Below are 27,138 nucleotides of genomic sequence, written 5' to 3'. Positions count from 1 at the left end.
AACAAAATAAAGCAAAGTTTGGGTCAATAATGTAATACCATAAAATAAACAAACAAAATATTACAACAGATAAATTCATACACATAATGTTATAACCTATCCTCTGAAACAATAACACAGAGATGCAACACAATCCCCTCCCTGTAGTATTCTTCCTCATGTACAAATGAATTCACATAAGTCAACAGACATCTTAAAAACCTACAAAGCTTTAAGGTTTACAACCCCTTCTGATGAACTCCTTCCTTTCCTGTAAACTGCTAGATTTCTCTCAGACAAGTGTATATAGTTTTATCTGTTCAACTTCAACCAAAAGATTCCATCAAAGTTGAAAGCTTTGTCGTGTTATACAGAGTTTTTCTTCTCTTAAATGATTTGCTCTTCTTTAAGCCTTAGACGCGCAACCGGCTGCTGCTGCTGATTTAAGTTAGCCAAACGATTCTCTGGCCTTAACTGTGCCGCAGCTGCAGCGGCATGGCTGCTTGATTTAGATGCAGGAAGGTCATGGTTATGTTTCCCTTCATATGTTGTTACTACAGCTTTTGGATCTGTTGCTGCTCTCTCCACATGTTTCCTCACTCCACATCCCTGTGTTGTGCACTTGTAGTAACTCCTGTAAATCACAAAAGATAAACATTTAACAAGAACGTTTCAAGACATTAACTAATGTTTTTGTGTATTTACCTCGGATAAGGATTCCCTTTGACAACCTTCTGTCCATATTTACGCCACCTGTATCCATCATCTAGTAGATCAACTTCACTTGTCGTTTGGACAATGATTCTAGGCTCTGTCACAGTTCTATGTGATGCAGCAGCAGCAACAGCAGGAGGAGCAGCTGGTTCTGAAACTCGAACTTCTGCACTTCTGCACATTCCAAATATCTCTCTCATCAGAAACCAAATTAATCAATCAATCATCAAAGGTTATAACTATACCTTCTCTTGGCGTCAGGCTCGTCTTCAGCTTTCTTCCTCACACCAGTTTCTCCATTACCAACTTCTTCACCGTCACTTGCCTCAGACATTTGCTCTGTCGTAGCTTGACTTGCTGCTGCTTCATGTTGTTCCCTCGTAGTTTTGTTATTAACCGAACTCCCATTTAGATTCGCGTTACTATCTCTGTTGCCTCGCCTAGTGTTTTGAGGAGGTTCATGATTGTGCTGACCTTTGTAGATGATCTCCGTTACTTGTCCATCGAGAGACCTCTCAACCTTCTTCTTAACAGGACATCCAGGATTCGTGCACTTGTAATAGCTTCGAGGGAACTCGCTTCCTTTAACTTGCTTTTGTCCGTACTTTCTCCAGTTATAGCCATCATCAGCCGGTTTGTCTACATTTAGAGGCTGCTGTGACCTGTGCTCGATGATGGTTGTATCCGAGGTTTCTCTTGGAGCTGAAGAATCAGGAGCTGTGGTGGGGTTCTGAGGTTGAACAGATGAAGCCTGAGAGGAAGGAGGGTACTCGGTTTGCGGTTGCATATTAGCATTGGCTTGAACTGCTTGTGCTGTGACTTGTGCTAGAGCTTGCTGATGTGTCATTCCATATGATCCCTGCACATTGTTACATTTCTGGTTATAATGTGTCAGGTAAATTCAAAGTCAAGACAAAGGAGAAGCAGAGAGGCTAAAAGAGAATAAGCACAGGCATCTTCCTAAGGGTACTACCAGAATCAAAGCATACCATCAGGTGATAAAGACATTAGGAGTTAATGATATATAAACCTAGAGAACAAGCCCAAATCTTGATGAGTGTTTGATCCACAAGTACCTTTCTTTCTTTCTTTAAAAGTTCATACCTTTTCAACACAACTATAATCTGATTTCTCCAATTTTGACCTATTTTGAATGTTTTATCTCCCAACCAAATGGTTACAACAAGTTTATGATCTGTTAAATGGAATCTACCTAGATTTTGCTAACAAAAAAAGTGGTTATTTAATCATAAGCAGAGCCAACCAAGCAAAAACAAAACAAGAAACAGCTCAATACAGAAAGCCCTAAACTTTCAGTTTCCATAAATAGATTTTTAAAACTTTAAACCCCCAAATTAAAAAAAAAAAAAGGTTAGAAACTTTGATCTTAAAACCTGAAGGGGAGAGAAAAGACCCAAGAAGCTAGGTGAATCCAGCCGCATCGCCGGACTCAGCCCTGGCGTTACGGCGAACATCGTCGACGGAGACTGCGAAATCATCAAACCGGTGGGTCTGCTCTGCTTGAATCTCGGGTCAACATCACCACCGCTCGAGCTGTTATTATCCCCTTCTTCACTAGCTGCTAAGGAAGATGAAGATGCAGCTGCAGCAGGAGAAGGCATGACTCCGGACAGGAGCTGAGAGAAAGACCTAAACTCATCGGAATCGGGGAACATGTTCGAGACCAGAGTCATCGGACCAGGGCTGAATCCAACTCCGCCGCTGAAGAACATCTCACTAAAGGGCCGTGGAGGGAGAGATAAGGTCGGTCGCGACGGAGCTCCGGTGGACTTGTTGGAAGTCGACGGAAGTTCTTCTTTTTCCTCCGACATCGTGAAAAGAGAGAGAAACAACAACCCAATAATGAAAACAAAACAAAAAGGTTCGTTTTTTTCTTTCTCTAACTCTAAAAAAATATCCTTTTTGTATATATCTGTCTGTGTGAATCCGTGTCGTGTTTCACTTCGCTTTTTTTTTTGCCGTCTTTATTTTAGTTTTTTAATGGAGATTTCTAGTTTTTAATTTATTTTATGTTCCATAAAAACAGATCTGGAAACATAAAAGGATAAAAAGCTCTCGTCTTCTCGCAGTATAGGAAAGTCCACGATGCAGATATGTAAAAAAAAATCTCTACACATTTGGAAATGTCTTAGAAGACGGTATATATTGGAAGATTAGCATTTGGTTAAGGAGATAAAGTTAAGAAAAAAAATCTATTTTCATAAGAAAATACCCTTCTTACATTTTAATAGATTTTACATCTGATATATGAAACTTTTCTGCAACAGCTTTTATGGTACGTGCCATGGTAAATAAAAGTGGAATAAAAAGTAATAATTTGATAAATAGTATTAAGAGAAATATGATGTATTATTTTTTGTTCATTACTCCATTTCCCACTCCATTTTCTCAATTTTGGAGTAAAATATGGAGTGGGGTTGGAGATGCTCTTAACCAAGAAGAAAACAAAATTTGTACCAGACTGATATCTACATATTCGATTTCAGTTTAGGTTTTTTACCTTTACAAAAACGTCGGTCTTGTATTGTACAATGAACTTGGAGTGAAGAGGCAAGAAGGACAAGGCCATAAGCTACTCCACGCTGTATGAAAAGAATCCATAAATGACAGCTGACATTCTATTTTTAAGGCCCACTTTCTATCTTAATGGGCTGTTGAATAAAAGCCTAATGATACATATTTTTGACCAAATAATTTCTTTTTTGGTCAAAAAACCACATAAGGTTATAGTAGTAGTATACTATGTAAACCATATAAGTTTATAGTAATAATCTCTTAATGGTCTTGAACAACATTGCCTGATTTCTTCTTGGGAGATCAATTAACTAGCCAGGTTCAGAAGCTTTTCAAAGCATCGAGATTTACATGTGTTACGAAAGTTGGGGAGACTTAGACACATAAATAACACTTGTAAAAAATCCGGAGTGTACAACACTTTCTTCTTCATTGCAAGAATCAATATTGCCTGATCTCAATAGTATATTTTTCCAAATTTTTTTTTATTGGAAAATTTAAAAGTTTTGAATTAATTACTTGAGAAAACTATCCAACGTGTCTCATCTTTTTTTCTCTTTCAACCTTTCATAAAGAAAAATGATCAAGCTTAGGTTTTTCGATGATGATAATGTAGAATATATTGTGTAAAGAATAAAACATTTGATAAAATTAAAAAATTGTTTATAGAGAATAAAAAACTGAAACAATTGTATAGTTTTTATATCGTAAAAATAATTTTTAAAATAAAAGTTGTTTTTATACGATTTATGAAAAGCATCAATTAGCTCATAAGTTTTTTTTTTGAATAGAACCCCAAAAGATTTAGAATCGATTCTGCCCAAAAGATGTTCATTACTCCAGAAAATATGATCATCACTTGAAAATCCTTGTATTGAAGCTTCTTAAGTGAAATCCAATATCAATAACCCTTAAGGAGATGATCGACAAGTATATTCCTCAACACTCGTCTACTAAGGACGACGGACGAGGAAAGTGCTTCCGTCGTCTCAAGAGACGTTTCTGATTTTTTTGTAAGTACGAACGTTCTTTTGAGATAGAGAATTACGATGTGTCTGGATTCTTGATATGATCAATTTAGTTTCTTCAAATCTTGGTTCAATGTTGGTTTAATGTTAATTTCTGATTTCTTTTGTTTGGTTTAACAAACCCTTTTATTTATTTATTTTCATGAACAAACACTTTTATATGTAAACATGGAGAACTTAGTCTATACTACTCATGAATTATTTCTTGTGTGGTATTTTAAAATGGACATGTGTTGTATTTTAAAATGGACTATCTCTTAGATTGTTATTTTATCATTTAATTCTTAATAACATTTACACATCATTAATGAACCACTTAAAATAAAATAAAATTTTATCTGAGAAATGTAAGTATTTGTATAATCTATTTATAATGGAATATAAATGAGAGTGAATGTTATATTCGACTACTTTTAAGTAGATGATTAACGAATACATGCCTCATCATTGACTGACTGACTATAGTGGATGAGAGCGAGAGTCGATAGAATGGCTAAGAGTGTTGGTTAAGAGATGAGGAGCTGAAAACTTCATCTTGATTCATGGGCCAGGCCCAAACTGAGAAGAAACCAGGGCTTGGAGATAGCGCGGATCACATCAGCCCTTAATAATTGGTAATATGATCCACTAAGTTGTCAATGCTAATTGTTGACCTTTTCTTCTTTGTTTCTAAACTTTTGGAGTTTTCAATGTGAAATCATCTATCTGCAGATCATAACACTGGCACACAATAGTCTGCTGCTCCATTTCTTCAACCGGCCAAGCCAATGGATTCATCGTCTCAGCCTATGCAAGTTCTATAATTTGAACAGTTCACAAAGAGTAATGGGTTTACCTAACTCTGGTCCACCAAACAAGACAGTTATTGACCTAGAAGCTGATACTGATACTTACAGTAGGTATGAAGTCATCAATCAATCAAGTTTTGCTTCCTATCAACCACGCCACTTGTATCCATATAGTCCTCCAGATTACAGCCGGGGAAATCCATTCTTGGGTTCAAATGGCTCGGAGGTGAAGTTTGTGAGAGATTTGAACTTGAATGTGACACTTTCAACAGCTTCTGTTGTTGAAGTCGTAAAGGATGAAGAACATCTAGCTACTTTACCATGGCTTGTTAAAACCAAGTCTGCTTGTAACTCTGAGGTGGCTGATGGGAAATGCAATCCGAAGAGTAATGATGCTGTTCCGAGTTCCAATATCAAAGAGGAGGCAGGAAGCAGTGTTCAGAATCTTATGTGGCTAGAGAGTTCAAAGTCTGGTTCTTGTTCCAGTTAACCAGAGACTAGGAAAATCAACGGTAACTCTTATAGGGATGAATCAGATGCAGAAAGAGATAAAGCCCATAAAGTAAGGATGCTAGACATCAACGAACCATGTGAACCACTTTCGGATGAGGATCAGCAAACTGAGGAACAGACCGGGACAAAAGGTTTCGGTTAGTAATAATAAGTGTCGTATTGATTTGAACATGTCGGTTAGTGAAGAGGAAGATGGAAACTGGTCTGCTCCCACCAGTTCAAGATTGAGTTCAAAGACAAACCATGATAGACTTCTATCACCATCCCAAGCTCCTTTCATGTGATAATTGGGAATAATTGTACAGTAAAACTTCTATAAATTTATATCATCAGAACTATGATAGTACAATATTAATTAACAGAGTCATCAATTTGAAATAATCTCTCTTTCAAACATACACTCACAATAGCTACAAATATATATATAGAGATCCTCTGTCTTGGTCTCAGAAACAGAAACATGCTTTTCCAGGAATTTTACCGGTACTACGCACAATTCCTGCTTTCTCCTTCACCTTCAACTCTTCGGTCTGCCTTTGTTTCCCTGCCTGAGCTCTTGCTCCGGCTGCAATCTGTTCAATGTATTCCATGTCTTCTCTAAATCTCTGCAAACCTCTCTTCCTCTTCTGTTCTTGTTCGCTCTGTTGTTCATGCACCAACCAGTTAGAGAAAAGAATCTCAAAATATCATCATCATGACTAGATTAAAGAAAAAGGCAAATCATATAATCGACCTCAGATTTGTCCAGCTTCCTTCTAGCTTTGTCCCTCTTCTTCTCTTCCCACAGATCGATCTTTCTGTTTAACTTCTCGTACCTGCTTGTGTAATACATGTGTTTTAATGTAATAACAACACATGTATACATTCATTTGTGTGTGTGTATTGAGACTTACCTTGCTTTGATCTTAGCTAGTTCAGTTTTTTCCCAATCATCTGCTGTAGCATCATCTTTTCGACTAGTATGGCCTGAGCTATGCGTTTTGATTTCCATAGGTGGAAGCCGGAGAGGCGGAGGCGATAGAGGAGGAGGAGGGGGTGGTGGTGGTGGTGGTGGAGCATGACGTTCTGATCGTGTCCTGGTCGGTGGTTGTTTCCGCATTGGAGCTGGCGGTTCAGAAACCCGTTTTCTTTGTCTCTCACGTTTCTCCCTTGAATCCCCACTTCGTCTGGTGTGGTCTCCATTTAACTCTGGTTCCTTAAGTGAAAGTTGTCCTATATCAACAGAAGCACAATATGTAAATTTATATTTTTAACATCCAATCAAATATTTTCGGTTGAATAACAATGTTTAAGTTGTTCTGTAATGTTACCTGAGAATCTTCTTGACAAGCTTCTTGGTTCTTCAAAAGGTGACGCTTCTCTTCTACTCTTGCTCCTTGACAACGAAGCTCCACGTTCGAGACCAGTCTGTTTTATTTAAACTCAAATTACTAGAAAAATGGTTACTCTAATTAACTATAGCAAAAAGTCTTGGTTAGAACCTTTACATGATAACTCTCTAGCCAAGTTTCTTCAAAAGTGGTTATGGCATAAGCAGTGGCTGCAACCGCAGCTGCGTGGTCCATCTCGCTGATCGGGTCATAGCCTTGGTCGCTCATTTGCCTCATGAACTGCTTTTGTAACCAGCTTGAAGGCTTCTTCTTATCTACTAGCACACATAATATTATGATATAAGCCCTAAGGGTAAAATTAATAAAACATCAAAGATTGGTCTAACAAGAACAAACATATCAGAGAAGTTTGTGGCACCTTCTTTGAATGAAACAGATCTCCTTGCTGGCACTTTCTTCTCTCTAGTGGAGCTACCAACCTCACCAGTTTTGCCCTGGGAAGTTGGATGCCTCCTCCTGAGATAAAATAACAAAATCGCTTACATCAATATATGTATGTTTGTGTAGTTGAATGAAAAGATAAATTTCGATACTTAGTGATTTACCTTGTTTGCTTGATCAAGCTATCCATATTCAATCTAAAATATGGTGGGAGAACTTGAGGGAGTTTGGTTAGATGTGTTTGAGGGTTTTGGGTTTTTGAAGGGTGTTTTGAGATTATTGCTTTGCATGCAAGTTTCATATTTGGATCATAAAGCTGTGTAGGTAAAGTAAAGAACACTTTTTTCATTCTTTTCCCTCCTTGGCTTTTTGGTTCTTTGCTTTCTCAAAAGGACAGTGAAAAGAAACAAAATTTTGATCAAAAAAAAAAAAAAAAAAAAAAAAAAAACAAAACAGATTCCTTTATATTCAACTTTTCAAATAGTGGATAAATTAAAGGAATCGTTTACATGCAGAAAACACATCAACTACAAACAAGGAAAATGAATCTTAAGAGCCAGAAAACAAGGCGAGATTCCTATATGTATATGAACGAGAGTTGTAATATATATGCATAAGCATAACTAAACAATGACGCCTGTGTCTTACAGTTCCAGGATCTTATCTGCACTGTTCGTCCTCACGTCTTATTTGAACGCGTACTATTTTCTGATTTCTTTGGTTTTTAAGTCTTCAGTATCATGTATTACAAGTTGTTGCATGAAAGCAGGACATGAATAAAATAAACTCCATTGGACCATTGTAATGGAGAGAAACAAGCTTGCTTGGCTAACATTCAGCACATTGATTCGCTGATCTTTTCTTATAAATAAAAACTACTGAGAAGAACATTTGTTGCCATTATCGGATTGACGTTATATAGTGTTTGTAAACCGTCCATCACTATCTTCTGATTCTATCACAATTTTTTCCACTGATTACATTTTTAATTAAATTAATAAACAGTTAAATAATGAAAAAATAATTAATTTGTGTGAAAAAATTCAACGATAAATAATTTAAAACGGAGAAACTAATGGTTTTTAAAAATAGCTTAAAATTCCAATGAACCCAATCCAACCAACACAGAGAACGACGAAAACGTCGCCGTATTAAATAGTGTTTAAATCCTCTCCCTCTCTGGCGGGAATCAAATAATTTCTTTCTTAAACTCGCATATTATCGCCATGATTCTCAATTTCTCTATCTTCTTCACCCTCTTCCTCTCTATCTTCACCTCCTCAGCCAACGCCGAGGCGACCCTCTCCGTTTCCCCCACAACTCTTAAACGATCTGGCGATAACGTCACCATCCAATGGTCCGACGTCGACTCTCCTTCCGATCTCGACTGGCTAGGCATCTACTCGCCTCCCGACTCTCCTCACGACCACTTCATCGGCTACAAATTCCTCAACGCTTCGTCGACTTCCAAATCCGGCTACGGATCGATCACCCTCCCACTCACCAATCTCCGATCGGATTACACTTTCCGGATCTTCCGGTGGACGCAGTCCGAGATCGACACCAAACACTTGGATCACGATCAGAATCCTTTGCCTGGAACGAAGCATCTTTTGGCTGAGTCGGAAAAGGTGACTTTCGGATCCGCCGTGGATAAGGCGGAGCAGATCCATCTGGCGTATGAGAATAAGCCTAACAGGATGCAGGTTACCTTTGTGGCCGGGGATGGTGACGAACGGTTTGTGAGATACGGAGAGACTAAGGATTTGTTGGGAAACTCCGCGGCGGCGCGTGGGATTAGGTATGATAGAGAGCAGATGTGCAATGCTCCGGCTAATTCCAGCATCGGCTGGAGAGATCCTGGTTGGATTTTTCATACAGTTTTGAAGAATTTGAATCCGGCCGTTAGGAACTACTATCAGGTAAACCAATCAGATAAGAGATAGACCAATCTATTTATCGCAAATTGATTTAAGTTGGAAACATATCTAACTTAATATAGTATGAGAACCAAATCCATGTACTGCAATCTCATTCATAATCGATATGGCCTAAAGTTGGTTTCGATGATCGATATTCTGAAATTAATGGTCAGAGAATCATCATCCCGAAAAAGTGTATTAGTTAGATGAAATTTTAGGTACTATATAAGATAGATGAATTAATTCTTTTATCATCAGTTTATTTAGAATTGAAATTCCATTAAACTAATTAGGTAAACAGAAGAATAAAAAAGAAACTGAATGAATAAAATTAAAAAAAAATCAATCTGGAGAAAAAAAGTATTTTTAATATATTCCTTAAGAAACGAGAGGAATGTAGCTGTTCCGTATATTAATAACTTGACAAAAGAATTAATTTAATTAAATATAAAATTCGAGTTATAATAAAAAAGGTATTTATGTCTTTGATTACATGATTGATAAATAATGTGTTCTATATTTTCTTGGTGTTACTTATGTATTGCGTCGTGTGAATCAGATTGGGAGTGAAGCAAAGGGATGGAGCGATATCTATAGCTTCATATCTCGAGACATGTACGCACAAGAAACCAGAGCGTTCATATTTGGAGATATGGGTTGCGCTACACCTTACAAAACCTTCATCCGCACGCAACAAGAGAGTAAATCAACCGTGAAGTGGATCCTACGTGACATCGAAGCTCTTGGTGACAAGCCATCTTTTATTTCACACATTGGAGATATAAGCTATGCTCGTGGCTACTCGTGGGTGTGGGATGAGTTCTTTGCTCAGATCGAGCCTATTGCCTCCAAAGTTCCTTACCATGTTTGCATTGGTAACCACGAGTATGATTTTCCCGCTCAGCCTTGGAAGCCTGATTGGGCAGCTTCTACTTACGGAAACGATGGTGGTGGTGAGTGTGGTGTGCCGTATAGTTTGAAGTTCAACATGCCTGGGAACTCAACAGAACTCACGGGAACCAATGCTCCTGTGACAAGGAATCTATACTACTCTTATGATGCAGGGTCGGTCCATTTCCTTTCCATATCTACCGAGACGAACTTTCTTGAAGGAGGGACTCAGTACGAGTACATAAAGCGAGATCTCGAGTCTGTGGACAGGAACAAGACTCCGTTCGTTGTTGTCCAAGGGCACAGACCGATGTACACCACGAGCAACGAGGTTAGAGACACAACGATTAGACAAAAGATGTTGGAGCATTTAGAACCGCTCTTCGTGAAGAACGAAGTCACACTTGCTATATGGGGACATGTTCATAGATACGAAAGGTTTTGTCCGATAAGCAACAACACTTGTGGGAAACTGTGGAAAGGAAGCCCGGTTCATCTTGTGGTCGGTATGGGTGGTCAAGATTGGCAATCGGTTTGGGCGGTTAGACCGAACCATCCGGATCTTCCTATATTCCCTCAGCCTGAAGAGTCGATGTACCGCACGGGTGAGTTTGGGTACACTCGTCTAGTTGCAAACAAAGACAAGCTCACTGTTTCGTTTGTGGGTAACCACGATGGAGAAGTTCACGATACGGTTGAGATGTTAGCGACTGGTGAAGTAATCAGCGGGAGCAAAGACGATGCTCAAAGCTCAGATACTGCGGCCGCTCCTGCGCCTGTGGAAGTAACCAGTGGGAGTAAAGACGATACTGAGAGCTCAAACGTTCAGAACGTTCCTACATCTGCAACACTTGTGGGGAAATCTGAATCTGATGGCTCGTGGTTTGTCAAGGCAGCAGGCTTGATGGTTATGGGTATGGTTTTAGGTTTCGTTGCTGGGTATTTTACGGGGGTGAAGAAAGGATCTTCAGCTCGTAACCGTTGGATCCCAGTCAAGAGCGAGGAGATATGATATTAAACAAGTGAATTTATTTAGTGTGTATAGTGTCTTCTTCCCCACGGCAAGAAAGCATAAGTTTTAGTACATTATAATAATACTGATTCTTGCAAGTTTGAAGAATTGTCAGAGAATCACTCTACGATGTTACAGCCCGAAAGGCCTTTTTGGTGTAAATATAGAGTTCATCATTTTATTTGATTTTGGATATAGAACAAATAACATATTCTCTTATACTATAATTTTCTATTAGCATTTGATAAACTTTTGTAGTTTTATTTCATTTTGTACTATATTTTAAATCATTGAATTGTCTTGCTACAAAACTTCTTTATAGATAATTGAATTGATGAATAATGTCCAAACGAGGTTTATGTTCGATTTTAGTTTAGTTTTTTTTCTTACGGTTAAAGAATATTTGTAACCAAAGTGAAACCAAGTAATATAGCATATGGATCAATCTGTTAAGGTTTTTATTCTTAACTTGGTGGAGACAAGTTTACATCAGTGATTGGATTTGAATCGATTAAACATAACTAGAATCAATAACTGAAAACTGCTTATAGAAGAAATCAAATCAAATGAGTAACAATATTGACAATTTTTATAGCAAAGGATGAACAAAGAACTAAACTTTTAACTGTACAAACGTAAAGAGAGCAAACATGTATAGGAAAATAGTAATTTTTTCTTTCTGTTAAGTTGTTTATTTGGAAAGCAATTGATATGCCCGTTGATTAGCTCCTTTAACACGAGAGTTAAGCTCATCAATATCGTGGTCAAGATGATCAAGAGCCTTGTTTTGCCTGCAATTTCCCCGCAATAATCATAATTACAAGTATTCTACGTATAAAAAATGTATGAAACTACGTATGTATGTGTGTTATCTGACTTGTCGAGCTCGGATCCCGTATCAATGGCCATGCCTTTAAGATCACCCAAAATGTCACTTAAGTCTGAAAGTCCATCGTCTTGCACTCTTGCTTTGCCTTCTCTTGCTGCAAGGAAACATACCCTTTTTAGTAACTTTCCTTAGTTAAGCATTTAAGATTCACAAAACACAAACCTTGACTTTCTGAAAAGCGTTTGTTGGTTGGTCGTCTAACGGTAGCGGTTGGCTGCTCGATCGTCCTTGCGCACCCAAACCTAGTTTCTCTCGCGCTTCTTCGACGGTTTATCTAAGCCATTCAACAAAACATTATCACCATAAACATGTTCTTATCTAATCAAGAACCAATTAATGGTCAACTTCTAGACATATGTCTTGACACACGTCTTATAGCACATCACAAACTACATCAGAACACCGTAAGAAATTACATCTTCAATAAGCAATCACGTTATACGGAGTTAAAATAGAATATAGTTACTAACAAAATTCCTTTGTATTTAACATAAATTACCATAAAGTTCCGTATGAATTATCTTGTTATGCATGGGAACTAATACAATAAACAGTCAAGTAGCTTATTGGCAACTAGCTACATTAGAAGATATGTCTTCTTTAGGAGTGGCATGCATGTAACTCGTTGCTTGTTGCTTGTCATTCAACATCGGTGGCTACTTCAGCTCACAAACAAATTAATGTATTTTCTCTTTTTTGCTAAATTGTAAATATCATTTCAGAAATGAACTGTTGAGGTTTACAAGATGCATTGAACAAACTGTAAATCCTCTAAAACATACTTCCAAGGCAAAAAAAGTAAAAAACATGGAAGCAGAAATCAATCGAACTTGAAACCGTTCTGCTTTGGAACGAACAGGACTTCAAGTATCGATACAAACTTGTAGTATCCGGATGGATGGTTGAGCCGAGACGGGCTTGAAAGGAGAGACCCGAGAAACTAGAACACAAGGAACACAACACTAGTAGGAAGCGGATTCAACGGCTGCCTGCACAACTTGCTTTACTCCGAGAGACAGAAACAATCCCGCTCAAGGACTGTCCTCAAGGTCCGGGCTGGGAAAGAACTAAACTCGGATTCAGCAAAATACAGGACAACACACACTACGGGTGCTTAATAGCGCTCAACTAACTCTACCGCACTCGCCCTCTAAGTCGGTACAGAGAAAGGGGCAGCATCACCACCTCCCGAGTCTTACTACCTCCTCCAACTGCAAAGTGTTACCCGGAGATCCAAGGAAACGAAGAACCTCCACAACCCAACTCATTTAAACCTGCAATGCCAATCCATAATACCAAGAAGCGCCAATACCAACAACAAAGGAAGGGAGAGGAACTAAGTTAATGCATCACTCAATAGCTAATCGCCTAATCTTGACTCAACGGAGTGACAGAGATGACCCTATCGCATTCAGTCCGAGGTCCCGAGACCTCTAGCTCAAACGACGCGTACCCGGATAGCCTTTGAAGGTAGCGGCAAAGAAGCGACCTTGTCTTCCAGTCCTGCGAAAAGATTTATGTGTCGGGAGAGAAGATTGCTTCGGTGGTGAGGGGGATGAAGCGGCGGCACAGTCGCTAGAGGCACCACAACACAAAAACCCTCTTAGCTTCGACGAATCTAACGACGTCCTCTGCGAAGACGACGACCCAAAACAGAGTCACTCACCGACAAACCTTCACGCCGGAGATGGATTTGGATATGGCGGGGTCGGCAAGAGCCCTCTCACAGCGCCGAACGCGCCGGAGAGGCGATCGGATCCAAGAAGAAAAGGTTTTCGAAAGTTAGGGTTGGGAGAGAAATTGGGGGCGCGTGGTTCCAACGTTCCATTTTACAAATGTATTTTCTTAAAATAAACAAATTAATGTTGACTCTTTAATTTTCTTTTCTTTTCCTCACTTTTCAAATTTTCTTAAATTTATTTTCCGATGAAAATCTTTTAGTTGTTTTGAATAGTAAACCGAGATATACAACGTTTCAAATTCAAACAAAATATCACATCATGTGCGAAATCGACAAAACAAACAAATAACCTATCGAAAAAGTTATCACTACAAATGATTTATACTTTTTTTTTTTTTGAAATTATACAGGGTATTCTGATCTCCGTCGAAGTGAATCTAGACTATTCAAGTGTTAACAGTCTATGTTTTCAACTTACGTATCAGTTTCCTATCTTTGCTGATGCCGAAATTTTAATTTTCCAATGGCCAAAACTAGAATCTAAATAGCTTTACCGTATTAATTACCACTAGACTAGTAACAAAAAAAAATCACCACTAGACCACTAGACCACAAGCGTTGGTTAATGACTTATACTTTTAGTTACCTTGTGAAAAGAGAAAACTATAATGGGAAGACATATCCCACCTTTCATCGTAATATTCAATTCATCTTCTTCTGTTTGGTCATCAACTCACACATATCAGAAGTCACACAACCACGCAGTATACTATAATACTACAGTAATATTTTGTTTTTGTAGACAAATTATTACCTTAACACTAAAAGTTTCATTCCGCAGTCACCAGTGTACCAGTAAGGATCATAGTCAAAACGATTGTTAAATAAAAATTCAAACCAAAGACTTTATAATGGCCGTTTCAGTCGTGTACAACAGAATTACCGTTTAAAAGTTATATTTTTCTTTTGTATTGTCAGCAATAACAATAGCATTATATTACTTAACTTTGAAATGTTTCATCAAGATGTGACAAACCCCATTTAAAATTGTGACTCATCAATATGTAAATTATAGAAATAGTATACATCAGGATTTTACAGGCGACACATGTCCCAAATATGTTAACAGAATATAGTAATCTATAAATTAAACCAAATCTACATAAATAAAAAGGAAAAATTACAAAAGTGATGAAGTGTTGTGATTTTGGGTCCTAAAAAAATCTAGAATATCAACCAAATCTACGAATAATTAACATTAACAGAAATGCGTTAAATGCATGATTACCAAAGTTGCGTTATGCAACAACCGGAGAGGCCCCCGGATATCTCCCCATGCATAATGGTAGTTCGTCAATTTCCTTTTCTATTGTACGTTATAAATGAACCTAGAGAAAATATACTTTTCTTTTCTTTTTCCCCTTTTTTCCTAAAATGATGTATACTTCTCATAATCAGTATATTCAGTAGATATTTTATTAAATCACCTTTCATTGTCCTTAACGCTTAAATTCTCTATATCTCTCTCTAAGTCATCATCTTTGTTTTGGTGTCTGCCTGGTTGTTGGTCGAAGGTCAAAGTCTATTTTGTGCTTCCCCTAAAGAGAGATCATAAGACTAATCATCATGAAAGTGTTTCTAGGTCTCTTGCTTCTCTTGGCCTTGACAACACCTTCAAGTAAGTCTATCTTCTTCCAACTTCCTGATTAATCCCCTCTCTTTTCCTTTTATTATTATAAGCTTTTATGTAAAGGAACGATCTTTTTCTTTAGGTGCAATTTACTGTCTCTGCAACGATGGGATAGGAGAGAAAGAGCTTCAAACAGCAATAGACTATGCATGTGGAACCTTAGCAGATTGTAACCCAATCCAAGAAAAGGGTCCTTGTTATCAACCAATCACCGTCAAAAGCCACTGTGATTGGGCTGTTAACAGCTACTTCCAGAACGCAGCTCAAGTCTCTGGAAGCTGCAACTTCTCTGGAACTGCTACTACCAATCTAAACCCACCTTCCAGTAAAGTCATACACCCTTAAAAGTCTATATAGCTTTGATGACTAAAGTTGTTGTGAGCTTGATGAGTTACTTTTGTGCAGATTTGGCTACTGGTTGCATATTTCCTTCAAGCCCAAGGTAATAGTCAATTATATTAAACTAAATATCTCATTCACATCAATATGACAAAACAACATTTCGTTTTTTATAACAGCTCTGCAGGAACAACACCACCAACGGGACCAACACCACCAACGGGACCAACACCACCAACAGGACCAGCACCACCAGCAGGACCAGCAACACCAGTGGGACCAACACCACCAACTCCGACAAACGGAACTAATACATTTCCAGGAGCTCCTCTTGCGCCTAGTCCACCCGGAACCGGAGGCTTTACTCCAAGCAATGGTGCTTCTAGTTTGCTCATTTCCTCTGTTTTAACACTCTGTTTCTCATCACTAGCGTTTCTGTGAGGTTTTGACTTAAGGTTGGGATTTTGCCATGTGTAGAGACAAAAAAAAATAAGCTTAGGTTCTTGTCGTCTTTGATTCTCGTTTGAGTGGAAAAAAATAAGCTTAGGTTCTTGTTGTGTTTTTTTCTTTTATGTTCTTTCATCATTTAAGGTTTCCTCTAATTAAAAAAACAGAAAAACAGAACAAAAATGTCAGTGATGAGAATGGAAAACAAATGACCAAGGAAGTGGAGAGTTATTTAATGATAAAGACTTATCAACAACAACCTTGCTTGTGTAAAAAATATACTATTTTAAAATTGTATACAAAAATAATTTTTCATGATCAATCATAGATCAACCAACAATGAGTGAAGTAAAGTACCAACTACTGCTTAAAAAGAGAATATTTTGGTGAAAACACACACCTTAAATAATGGTTCAAGGCTATCTAAGATATACTTTCAACCTCTTTACACTGGCAAGTCTCTCTAACAAACTCTGTGATCAGTTTAGCTGCAGCAGCTGGTTTTTCGACGTGAGGAAGATGTCCACAGTCTGATATTTGTTTCACACTTGCGTTAGGTAACTCTCCATGTAGTCTCTGCATTTGAAGAAGAGATGATTTTAGGCCTACCTAAAGAGAACATTTTGTACATGGTAAAAGAAGAGACAGCCAAAAAAGCTAACCCAAGCGAGTTTGTTGCTAATGATTTGGTCATCCTCTCCCCATACTATCAGTGTCTTCTGTGAAACCTACAGACACAATCTTTTGCGTAGGCTGATACAGAACATGAATGGAACAAGAATGCACAGTATTTTCTCTTTTCTTTTATTTCAATGATCGAAGAAGTTACCTTTTTAATAAGAGAAGTTACGTTGTATCCTCCGCTAGTCATAAAACTAACAGCTGCATCTTCCCACCAAGGATACAGACAATGCAAGCGACCAATCTATATTAGAGCTTGAGAAAGCAAAGTCAAAACTGAGAACTAGCTTATCGATGACAAGAACTCTTACGGAAAGCTTGTTTACCTTTGTCCAGTCCCATTTAGTTTCCAATGAGACACCTTTGAAACAAAGGAAGTTTGCATACAACCTCAGTGGAACGCTCTTGAGTAGATATACCTTAAACGGATTATATATTATAGATCATCCTTCAGAACAATCAGGAGAAATGATGTATTATAGAACTTGATGAGAACTTACTCCAGCATAAGCTGCTGCTTTGGGTAAAGTTGCCAAGTTTCCTGTACCTTCTGAGTAAACACTTGCGTCCATTAAAACCAAAGACTCAACCTGTATATTCATACTCAGTATTGGGTAACAAAACCTCTTTATGGACAGTAACAAAAGCTCCTTAACGTTTATATAAGTACCGCTTCAGGATGGTTGACAGCAATGTCAATTGCAACAGCAGCACCGAGGCTCGGCCCAACCAAAACCACTGGCCTTTCAATATGAGTCTTCCAAAACTACGGATCACACAAGAAAAACAAATCAATTCTCACTTCAAAAACAGAGAAAGTAAAGAAGATGACTGACGAACAAACCTTGTAAAAATGTTCTCTTTTAGACGCAACATCACACGGTGGAAGTTTCTCTAAATCAGAAAAACCCCAACCAAGGATATCAAACGCCCAAGTCTCTAAACCGGCCTCTTCCAGCAGTGGATAAGTGTATCTCCACTCTAAACAAGAACTGTTTTATTACAAAAAAAGAGTTTTAAAAACTCTTAACTCAAAGAAAACCGCAACGTTATTGATTTAATAGTACTACCTATCAAAACCGTGAAGAAGCACGACAGGACTCGTCTCTTTCCGCATCAGCGGCGTCACGCAACTGCTCATGATTCTATCTTCCGAGAAGCTCACCTACACGTTTCCCACGTTACATGACACACCATAAAGAAACTACATGTTATTGATTCTATGTTAACGTGGAAGAATAAACATTTCACTTTTACGGGAAGCCTCTCGATTCTCGCTGCCAGCTTTAGAGCAAACTTGTCTTTGATTCTCTCAACATCTCCAGGCAGAAACGTCGGAAATTTCTCCGCCACCACTTTGAACTGCCGTTTCAACATCGGCCGATCAATTCTCGCCGCCGTCGCCGTCGCTGATGAGAGCATCGTTGAGCTTCTTCTTGCTCCGTCGTCGTGGCAGAGCAAGCGACGCTGCTTTCTTAGCGGTTGGTACTTGATAGAGAAGATCTCACACGTGGCAAGTACGACCAATGAAAGTAGTTTTAAAAAAAACGCTGTAGTAATCCGACGTGGCATAATGAATGGGCCTAATGGGCCGTACTTCGGTTATTCGGCGTTCTTTTCGATTTGGTTCGGTTTAATTACAAAATAAAAAAAAAACTAATTCCGAGTCGACTCGGTTCGATTCGGTTTGAGGTTTGTGTCTCCCCCCCCCTGCCTCTTGTCTAAAACCCTTAGATTGGTAAGAAAATCTTTGAAGCTGATCGTCGCCGGTCGGAAAAAATATCTCAATTAGTCATTTCTCGAGCTGCCACAGCTATCGGCGGTCAACATTCCATGCGGTTGTTTCCGATCCCATTACTCTCACACGTGAGAGTACTGGTCCGAAGAGCACCCTCTTCGCGCATGTACGCGGTGCCCGCACTCGCCTACACGAACTCCACAATCTCACACTCGGATCAACTAAAAGAAGGTAACTTTGATGTTAACTCACTGGAGCTAAACGAAGTTGGGGTTTTGAGAGTGTTAACCACTATGAGAGATGATCCTTATCTAGCTCTCTCGTTTCTCAAACGAATCGAAGGAAATGGAGCTTCTTTGCCTAGTGTTAGTGCTTACGCAGCTGTGATTAGAATCGTTTGTAGTTGGAGTTTGGATGAGAAGCTGAGTCATTTGTTTGTTGGGATTATTAGAAAAGGAGACGAAGGGCGTGGGTTTAGTGTTGTTGATTTGTTGAATGCTGTTGGAGAAGCTGAAGAGGATGAGAAGTTGTCCTTTTTGTTGCGGAGTAGAGTCTCTAGCGCGTTGGTTAAGGCCTATGCTGAGGTTGAAATGTTTGACGAAGCTATAGATCTTTTCTGGGGGATAGAGCAGTTAAGGTGGGATGCGGATGTTGGTACTTATGTTGTTGTGGTTCAAGCATTGTATAGGAAGGGTGATAGCGAAGGAGTGGAGAAGTTTCTTGGCAACTTGTTGAGCTCAGAGACGAGGAAACATTGTGGATTTTATATGGATTTTGTCGAAGGGCTCTGCGTGAATGAGATGTCGCTTGTGGGTTATATTCTACTCAGACCACTGAGGGATGCGAACATGCTGGTGGATGAGAGTGGCCTTGCAACTGCATATCGCAAAGTTGTTAAAGGTTTATGTAATGAGATGAAGTTAGAGGAAGCTGAAAGCGCTCTTCACGACATGGAGGAGTGTGGGATTGATCCGGATGTGTCTGTTTACTCAGCAGTAATCGAAGGGCATCGCAAGAACATGAGTTTCTCTAAAGCTTTGCGTTTCGTTAACGATAAAGTGGCCCAGCAAAGGAAAGGGATCGAAAGCCCTGTGATCTTAAGCTCCATCCTTCAGTGCTGGTGTCAGATGGGGAAGTTCTCTGAAGCTTTAGATCAGGTTATAGCCTTTAGAAACCTGAACATTACACTCGATAGGTTCTGCTACAACGTCGCCTTTGATGCTTTGATAAAGCTTGGCAGAGTAGATGAAGCTATTGAGCTGTTCCGGGAAATGACGTGTGAAGGGATAGATCCTGACGTTGTCAACTACACTACTTTAATAGGTGGGTGCTGTCAGCAAGGTAGATGTGAGCTAGCCATTGACTTGATTATGGAGATGGAAAGCAAAGGTAAGCCGCCTGATATCGTTGTGTACAACGTGCTCGCCGGTGGATTAGCTAGGAATGCTGAGAATGCTTATGGTATTCTGAAACTAATGGAAGATAGAGGTGTGAAGCCCACTTCCGTTACACACAGCATGGTCATCCAAGGCCTGATTGTTGCAGGTAAAATAGAAGAAGCTGAAGCTTTGAATCAGAGTTTGGAGGAGCATAAACCTGGGGGACATGAGGCAGGTATTATAAAAGGTTACTGTGAAGCTGGCCGTCTTGATGAGGCCTTTGAACGGTTCATTAGACTTGACTTCCCTCTCCCCAAGAATGTTTATTTCACACTATTCACTAGTCTTTGCGCCGCCAAGGATATAGACAAAGCTCAGAAGCTAGTGGAGAGAATGTGGGAGCTTGGAGTTGAGCCTGTGAAGAGCATGTACGGGAAGCTAATCGGTGCTTGGTGTCGAGTTTCCGATGTGAGGAAAGCCATACGGTTTCTTAAAGTTTTAAAAGGTAGAGAGATAGTCCCTGATTTGTTCACTTACACAATCATGATCAAAACCTGTTGCCGGTTAAACAAGCTGAAGCAAGCCGATGCTCTTTTCAGAGACATGAAGAAGAGAGGAATCAGACCTGATGTGGTAACATACACAGTTCTGGCCAAGAACAATCCGGAAGAAATCTATACAGACATGAAAGAGTACGGTGTGAAACCAGACGTTTTCTACTACACGACCGTGATCAACACCTACTACCGTCTAAACAACGAGAAGAGAGCCCATGCCGCCATTCAAGAAATGACTAGGGGAGGAATCGTGCCTGACGTTGCAACGTACACTGCCTTGATCAACAGCTATTACCGGCTAAACAACGGGAAGAAAGCATATGATCTTTTTCGAGAAATGAAGAGGAGAAGAATCTGTCCTGATGTGGTAACGTACACGGTTTTACTCGATCACGACCCTAAGTTGGATATGAAGAGGGAGATGAGAGACCTTGGGATCAAACGAGACGTTCACTACTACACGGTTTTGATTCATCACAAGTGCAAGACTGGGGAAGTAGAAGAGGCGGAAAGGATCTTCCAAGAAATGAAAGAAAGTGGAGTGGAGCCTGATGGTGTGTCTTACAGAGCGATAATAGCTGGTTGTCTTAGGAATGGATATGTACGTGATGCGAAGAGATTATACCAAGAGATGCGGGAAAAGGGGATTGAGCCACCACAAACTGAAGCTTCAAAGAATGTAGTATTGCATACTAAATCTAACACCGAGACACGTGTATCTCGGACAAAGATCCAAGAAGCCTTATATTGAAAAGCTCAGGTGAGGTATAGGTAGGTACTAACTACTGTGAACAGAGTTTCTCTGTTAATTAGTTGAAAGTAAAATAAAAATAGGATCTGCATTGGCGTAATGTGTATGTGGAGAGCTCAAGTACTAGTTCAGGGGATATGTAAATTAGATAAGATGTTCCAGTATTGTTGTATATACACAAATTCTTTTGTATTAACTTGAACCAACGTTCCAAAACATTATCTTACTGGTAATAAAGTCATAAACCAAGTACATAATCCAATATCTCATTAGATCAACATCACATATGTTCATTAAAAGACATCTGAGAGTTAAAAGAAAATCCATAAAGTGACTGTAGAACTTGTATCAACCACTATGGCTTAAGTAATCCAACCAGAACTAAGAAAGAACTGCAAATTCTCATATGACAAGAACAGACTCCTGCAATGATAATGATCTCTCTCTCGTTCATGATTGCATCAACATAACTACCAATCAGGAAGAATTTGACAGGTTGGAGAACGCTTTGTAACTTTATTAACCTCCTCGAAGATTTCTTCATCAGAGATAAGTCGAGGATAGTTGGTGAGACTGAGAGTGAGTTTCTTGAGGACTGCAGCGTTCTCAAGAAAGTAAGTGGCTACTCTCATCTCCTCTTCCTCCCAGTCATGAATCCTTTTTAGCTCAACACACTCCAGAGTCGATAAGAAGCACCCAGGGACATTTGTAAGTTCGAATGCATCCTCCTCCATCTCCCATAAATAATAAACCTCCTGGGAAACACACAGAAGGCTGAGTTTTCAATAATGAACATAGACAAAACACACAGTGTTAGTTGAGAGTTTTTTCTTACCAAGATTAGATTTGGGCAACACTCAAGAAAGGCAGGCAGAAACTGTAGTAAATTGCCAGGGAACACGGCTTCTAAACGTGATAAGTTATTGAATTTAGGAATCAACTCTACTCTCGAGTAAAGCTCAAGGGCCTGCAACACAAAGATATAATAAATATATATATAAGTGGGACAAAGTCTCCATGAATAGATGGGTAAATATATTATACCTTGAGTGTTGTCTCAGAGATGATCATGTGTCCTACACTCGATATCCCATAGAGAAATAACTCGCCAAACTTGATGTTAAGGTCAACCATGAACAAAGAAGTCAGTTTCTTATGTACCACGATGCTTTCAAACTGATCTTCTCCGAGAACCATATGCTCTAGCCCTGGAGCATCAATCTCAAGTCTGCATTTCGCAGACGACGAACTGCAAGACAATCCGTACCAGAGCGGAACACGAAGCCTCTTCAAGCTCCCAGACCTCAGACGCATGAATCTATCAACCTCACCCACAAAACAAGAATAGATATCCCTAATCAAGGTCAGCTCTTCAAGAACAGGACACCCTGAGACGAGTTTCTCCAGAGTCACGTCATCTCGAAAGTGAACAGCAACAAGAGTCATGGACTTGAGACAAGGCATACAAACGAAACCTGGATCCTCAACGCCCGAACGCGTGAGCTTCAAGGAAACCAATGTCTTGCTCGTGTACAGATTCAGAGGCATGAACTCGAGATAAGGAGAGTAGGTTTGGGTGTCAGGGTCTAAATACTTAGTACAGCTCTCAACGTCTAGAACTTGAGGTCCACGTTGAATCACTGTACTGATCCGATCCTTGAGTCCCTTTAACTCCACGCTACCGCACTTCACCTTGACTTTAAGAAGGCGTGAATCAGGATCAAACTGGAGGAGTCTGTCGAAGAAACTGATGACCACGTAGCCTTCTCTGTAAGGGAAGTGGTCGCAGTTTAAGTCGAGAGCTGGAACATTCAGCCACAGATTCTTCCATCTCGTCGATAAGACGCTAGTCTCCACCGAGTGGCTAGTGGGAAGGAACGAGAGTATATGAGTTAGCAAAGACTCAGGCAATTCGCTGATCCTATCGCACCGAGGAGGCATCACCCTAAGAGCATCAACAAACCAACAACCGTGTAAAAAAAAAGGAGAGGCCTTTATCGATGGGTTTGTCTAATTCAGGCTACAACGAGGAATGTAAGCGAAACGGAATCTGGGTTTTTGAACAACTTACCGGACGATTTGATTCGGCGGCGGATTTTGACCGCCAGAGTGTGCGAATAATGAGAGAGAAACGGTGGGAACTTTTTTTTTTTTTTTTTAGGGTGGAACGAAACTGATTGTTTAGGTATTTATACACGTTTTGAAGCGGTTCTGTTTCCGAGCGTTTCAAAATTAAAAGCTGTCTTTATTTTCTTTTATTATCAACTTAAATTTATTAATTGCAGTGTGATACAGTACAAATACAAATATAATGCATAGTGTGAAAATACAAAACAACAAATATTATATTGAAAATAACTAGAAAACAAGGAGAGATCAGGTGAAGTAATTGTACAGACACTTTTCACTCAAAGATCTTATTAATAGATCAACTCTAATAATTTTCTTGCTAATTTTAAAATCTTTGTTGCATTATTGTCACCAATTTTCTTTGTTTTGTTAAGTTTATCTCAGATAAGAGTTATAGATATTCTCTGGTATAGAATTTAATGTACTAATTCGACTGAGAAAATAAAATAAAATCTTTATTATGTATTATAAAAATATCTATACTATTATTTGCGAAGTAATTTTTAGCAACGGAGCTCTCACGTTAAAATTTAGACTGGTAATTAATATCATTGTTACCCTTTATGAATTTATATATATATTATTTAATTAAAAATAAATTTACATTAATAATATTATATTTTTTTAAAAAGAAGATATTTCATATGTTCTTATCTCAATGAATTTATATATATATATTATATAATTTTAAAAATAATTTTATATTTATAATATATATAGTGTTGTTATCTTGAAATAATATTTTTAAATTATAAATTTTTAAATTAAGATATACAACAATTTATAATCAAATATTAATCAGGTAAAAATTTTGCATACATATAGTTTTTAAAATATTTTAATATTTGAGTTTTTAATGAAAATATATATTAAATATAAATAATTTGATGTTTGATTTAATTTTTTGAAGCGATAAATAATAATTGATCATACTGATTTGATTTAAACAAATAAATATTCGTAAGAAGATTATGCCCGCATGTGCGGGCACAACACCTAGTTTTTTAATAAAAGAAACTTTTATTTTTGATATTTATTTCCATGGTATACTATTGAAAAATTCATGCAAATTAATAAGAGTATTTTGGATAAATATGTGTATTTCCATAACCCAAATTATTTAGTTTTGGTTAGATCTGATATCCAAAAATAAGTTATTTTCTTGTTAATTATAATAGCAACGAAAAGGGAAAATTAACAATTAAGATTCGGTTGTAAATTCATTTAATAAAGATTCGGTTATAAATGTTCAATTATGATCAATAAAGTATGATGTTATAAAAAAAAAGATTCGGTTGTATATTCATTTAAAAAATACTAATTTTTATATTTACATGATCCAACCTAGTAAAAATCATCTAAATATACTACCCTCTAGTTTATTCAAAAAAAAATTCTTTCACATATAAAAAAAGATAACATTGTTTTTAGATCCCAAATGTATTAGTGAATCTACAAAACCAATTTAGATTCGGTTAGTTTCTTTGATCTATAAATAACATTTGAATGAGGTGTCCACGTAGTTCATGAAAATCATGTAGTTGGAGACTTACAAAAGCACCTGAGAGATACTCTTCTAATCCTTTAAAAGCATATGATCACCACACTAAGGAACTAACTTGTATAAACCAAAACCAAGAAATGATACTGATCATAAGGAATCCAACCAGAACTAAAAAAATGTCTTACAAAAAAAACTAACTGCAAATTTTGCATGATAAGAACAGGCTCCCTCAATGATACTGCTCCCTCATTCACATAAATCCCAATCAGGAAGAATCTGACATGTTGGAGAACGTTTTGCAACTCTATTAACCTCCTCGAAGATTTCTTCATCAGAGACATATCGAGGATAGTTGATGAGACTCAGAGTGAGTTTCTTCAGGACTGCTGCGTTCTCAAGAAAGTAAGTAGCTACTTCCATCTCCTGTTCTCCCCACACATGGATTCTCTTTAGCTGAACACACTCGAGGGTCGATAAGAAGCACCCTGGCACATTTGCGAGTTGGTATACATTCTCCGTCTCAATTGGATAATAAATCTCCTGGAAACACACACGAAAAGGCTGAGTTTGGAATTATAAATATAAACAAAACCCCACAGTGTTAGTTAAGAGTTCTTTTACCAAGATTAGGTGTTTCAGACTGGGGCAACACTCAAGAAAGGCTGGCAAAAAGTGTAGTGAATGACAAGGGAACATGGCTTCTAAACGTGATAAGTTATTGAACTTTGGAATCATCCCTACGTTAGAGTAAAGCTCAAGGACCTGCAGTAACACCAAGAAACATATCTATATATAAGTGGGAGGTTTTTAATTAGATAAAGATCTGTGTAAAATATACACATACCTTGACTGTTTTCTCAGAGATGATCATGTGTTTTACACTCGATATCCCAGAGAGAAAGTAACGGATTTCATTTCTCTTTGAGAAGTCCTCCCCCGGATCAACGAACTCGCCAAACTTGACAGCAAACTTGATACCAAGGTCAACCATGAACAAAGAAGTCAGGTTCTTTACCATGACGCTATGATACTGATCTTCTCCGAGAGTCATATGCTCCAGCACCGGAGCATCGATCTCAAGCGTGCATTTCACAGACGACCTGCAAAGCTTACCGTGCCAAAGCGGAACACGAAACCTCTTCAAGCTCCCGGACCTCACACGCATAATCTTTTCATCCGTACCCACAAGAATAGGATCCATATTCCTTACCAAGGTAAGTTCCTCAAGAACAGGACACCCTGACACGAGCTTCTCCAGATGCGCTGCGTAAAGAAAGTGAACTTTTACAAGGGTCATGGACTTGAGACAAGGCAAAGAAACGAAACCAGGATCCTCGAGACCCGAAAACGTGAGCTTCAAGGAAACCAAAGTCCTGCTCGTGTAGAGATTCAGAGGTACGTAGTCGATAAAAGGATATAAAAATGTGTCGTCGTGATCCCTATACTCGGTGAAGCTCTCAAAGTCTAGATGTTGAGGTCCACGGTGGATCACTGTAGTGATCCGATCCCTGAGCCCGTCTATGTCCTCCACGCTGCCGCATTCCACCTTGCTAATTTTTAAATAATTTCAGTGTAAATATGTTTTAGAAACTATAAAAGTTAAAATTAATATCAAATATATGATTAAATTAAAATAAGGTATTTTAGTAATTTGTTAAATTTAAACTCATCCAGATGTAAATGAAAATAAAGAAACTAACATAAGTTCATCTAGATGATCCATTGAGATGAACCATTTGGATGGACAAACAAACAGTAATATAAAAACTAGATGAATTATCTGGATGGATTACATAGATGAAACAGCTGGATTGAGATGTCAGATGGAGAAACAATCAGGGCCATAGTATGAAAATACAAAACAACAAATATTATAATAAAAATAACTAGAAAACAAGGAGAGATCAAGTGAAGTAATTGTATAGACACTTTTCATTCAACGATCTATTAATAGATCTAACTCTAATAATTTTCTTGAGAATTTTAAAATCTTTGTTGAATCATATTGTCACCAATTTTCTTTGTTTTACTAAGTTAACCAGATTAGAGCTATAGATATTATTTGGTATAGAATTTAATGTACCAATTCAACCGAGAATATTTTTTTTATTATGTATTATAAAGATAATTTTTAATAAAATGAACATTTATTTTTGATATTTATTTCCATGATATACTATTGAAAGATTCATGCAAAT

The 27,138-nt window shown here is 38.2% G+C and overlaps 9 protein-coding genes across 13 annotated transcripts; 3 read left to right on the top strand and 6 right to left on the bottom strand.

Annotated features, from left to right (window-relative positions):
• Nucleotides 1-32: 32 nt before the first annotated feature.
• LOC103872087 (probable WRKY transcription factor 4) lies at nucleotides 33-2,902 on the bottom strand. The gene is made up of 4 exons (XM_009150430.3): nucleotides 2,088-2,902; nucleotides 939-1,552; nucleotides 685-867; nucleotides 33-613 (listed from the first exon to the last, which is right to left on the bottom strand). The coding sequence occupies exons 1-4, from the start codon at nucleotides 2,523-2,525 to the stop codon at nucleotides 367-369; spliced, it is 1,482 nt and encodes a 493-aa protein (XP_009148678.1). The 5' UTR covers nucleotides 2,526-2,902; the 3' UTR covers nucleotides 33-366.
• A 2,912-nt stretch (nucleotides 2,903-5,814) lies between these two features.
• On the bottom strand, nucleotides 5,815-7,784 carry LOC103872085 (serine/arginine repetitive matrix protein 1). 4 transcript variants are annotated; one of them, XM_018659545.2, is made up of 7 exons: nucleotides 7,494-7,784; nucleotides 7,307-7,404; nucleotides 7,039-7,205; nucleotides 6,868-6,964; nucleotides 6,451-6,769; nucleotides 6,291-6,372; nucleotides 5,815-6,198 (listed from the first exon to the last, which is right to left on the bottom strand). In XM_018659545.2, the coding sequence occupies exons 1-7, from the start codon at nucleotides 7,676-7,678 to the stop codon at nucleotides 6,004-6,006; spliced, it is 1,143 nt and encodes a 380-aa protein (XP_018515061.1). In that variant the 5' UTR covers nucleotides 7,679-7,784; the 3' UTR covers nucleotides 5,815-6,003. The 4 variants fall into 4 exon arrangements, with proteins under 4 accessions (XP_018515061.1, XP_018515062.1, XP_009148674.1 ...); XM_018659546.2 differs by having other exon boundaries at nucleotides 7,045-7,205; XM_009150426.3 differs by having other exon boundaries at nucleotides 7,039-7,202.
• Nucleotides 7,785-8,485: 701 nt separating this feature from the next.
• On the top strand, nucleotides 8,486-11,806 carry LOC103872084 (probable inactive purple acid phosphatase 2). The gene is made up of 2 exons (XM_009150424.3): nucleotides 8,486-9,251; nucleotides 9,811-11,806. Exons 1-2 carry the CDS (start codon nucleotides 8,556-8,558, stop codon nucleotides 11,152-11,154), a joined length of 2,040 nt encoding a protein of 679 aa, XP_009148672.2. The 5' UTR covers nucleotides 8,486-8,555; the 3' UTR covers nucleotides 11,155-11,806.
• Nucleotides 11,807-11,845: 39 nt separating this feature from the next.
• On the bottom strand, nucleotides 11,846-12,693 carry LOC103872214 (putative SNAP25 homologous protein SNAP30). The gene is made up of 4 exons (XM_009150550.1): nucleotides 12,625-12,693; nucleotides 12,206-12,317; nucleotides 12,032-12,137; nucleotides 11,846-11,945 (listed from the first exon to the last, which is right to left on the bottom strand). Exons 1-4 carry the CDS (start codon nucleotides 12,691-12,693, stop codon nucleotides 11,846-11,848), a joined length of 387 nt encoding a protein of 128 aa, XP_009148798.1.
• A 1,251-nt stretch (nucleotides 12,694-13,944) lies between these two features.
• On the top strand, nucleotides 13,945-16,392 carry LOC103872083 (PLASMODESMATA CALLOSE-BINDING PROTEIN 3). The gene is made up of 4 exons (XM_018659441.2): nucleotides 13,945-15,402; nucleotides 15,497-15,739; nucleotides 15,820-15,856; nucleotides 15,933-16,392. Exons 1-4 carry the CDS (start codon nucleotides 15,351-15,353, stop codon nucleotides 16,192-16,194), a joined length of 594 nt encoding a protein of 197 aa, XP_018514957.1. The 5' UTR covers nucleotides 13,945-15,350; the 3' UTR covers nucleotides 16,195-16,392.
• A 73-nt stretch (nucleotides 16,393-16,465) lies between these two features.
• On the bottom strand, nucleotides 16,466-18,405 carry LOC103872082 (uncharacterized hydrolase YugF). 2 transcript variants are annotated; one of them, XM_009150422.3, is made up of 9 exons: nucleotides 18,133-18,402; nucleotides 17,952-18,046; nucleotides 17,726-17,873; nucleotides 17,552-17,647; nucleotides 17,382-17,471; nucleotides 17,208-17,300; nucleotides 17,030-17,125; nucleotides 16,863-16,928; nucleotides 16,466-16,776 (listed from the first exon to the last, which is right to left on the bottom strand). In XM_009150422.3, exons 1-9 carry the CDS (start codon nucleotides 18,301-18,303, stop codon nucleotides 16,624-16,626), a joined length of 1,008 nt encoding a protein of 335 aa, XP_009148670.1. In that variant the 5' UTR covers nucleotides 18,304-18,402; the 3' UTR covers nucleotides 16,466-16,623. The 2 variants fall into 2 exon arrangements, with proteins under 2 accessions (XP_009148670.1, XP_033128178.1); XM_033272287.1 differs by having other exon boundaries at nucleotides 16,550-16,776; nucleotides 16,863-16,941; nucleotides 18,133-18,405.
• Nucleotides 18,406-18,480: 75 nt separating this feature from the next.
• Nucleotides 18,481-21,502, top strand: LOC103872080 (putative pentatricopeptide repeat-containing protein At1g13800). Its single transcript, XM_009150421.3, has one exon. The coding sequence runs from the start codon at nucleotides 18,715-18,717 to the stop codon at nucleotides 21,304-21,306; it is 2,592 nt and encodes an 863-aa protein (XP_009148669.1). The 5' UTR covers nucleotides 18,481-18,714; the 3' UTR covers nucleotides 21,307-21,502.
• Nucleotides 21,503-21,556: 54 nt separating this feature from the next.
• LOC103872079 (FBD-associated F-box protein At5g27750-like) lies at nucleotides 21,557-23,726 on the bottom strand. The gene is made up of 4 exons (XM_009150420.3): nucleotides 23,378-23,726; nucleotides 22,351-23,251; nucleotides 22,142-22,273; nucleotides 21,557-22,061 (listed from the first exon to the last, which is right to left on the bottom strand). The coding sequence occupies exons 2-4, from the start codon at nucleotides 23,245-23,247 to the stop codon at nucleotides 21,777-21,779; spliced, it is 1,314 nt and encodes a 437-aa protein (XP_009148668.1). The 5' UTR covers nucleotides 23,248-23,251; nucleotides 23,378-23,726; the 3' UTR covers nucleotides 21,557-21,776.
• Nucleotides 23,727-25,005: 1,279 nt separating this feature from the next.
• LOC103872213 (F-box/FBD/LRR-repeat protein At1g13780) lies at nucleotides 25,006-26,504 on the bottom strand (the record flags this gene model as incomplete). The annotated part of the gene is made up of 3 exons (XM_033272288.1): nucleotides 25,006-25,480; nucleotides 25,562-25,702; nucleotides 25,785-26,504. Coding segments are annotated over 3 exons (1,155 nt in total), but the record flags the coding sequence as incomplete, so codon positions are not given.
• Nucleotides 26,505-27,138: the final 634 nt, after the last annotated feature.

Source organism: Brassica rapa, chromosome A06 (assembly GCF_000309985.2).
Source record: "Brassica rapa cultivar Chiifu-401-42 chromosome A06, CAAS_Brap_v3.01, whole genome shotgun sequence".
In the NCBI taxonomy this organism is placed as follows: domain Eukaryota; kingdom Viridiplantae; phylum Streptophyta; class Magnoliopsida; order Brassicales; family Brassicaceae; genus Brassica; species Brassica rapa.
Note: the sequence above shows the minus strand (reverse complement) of the source record. Positions and strands in the feature narration are given on the sequence as shown.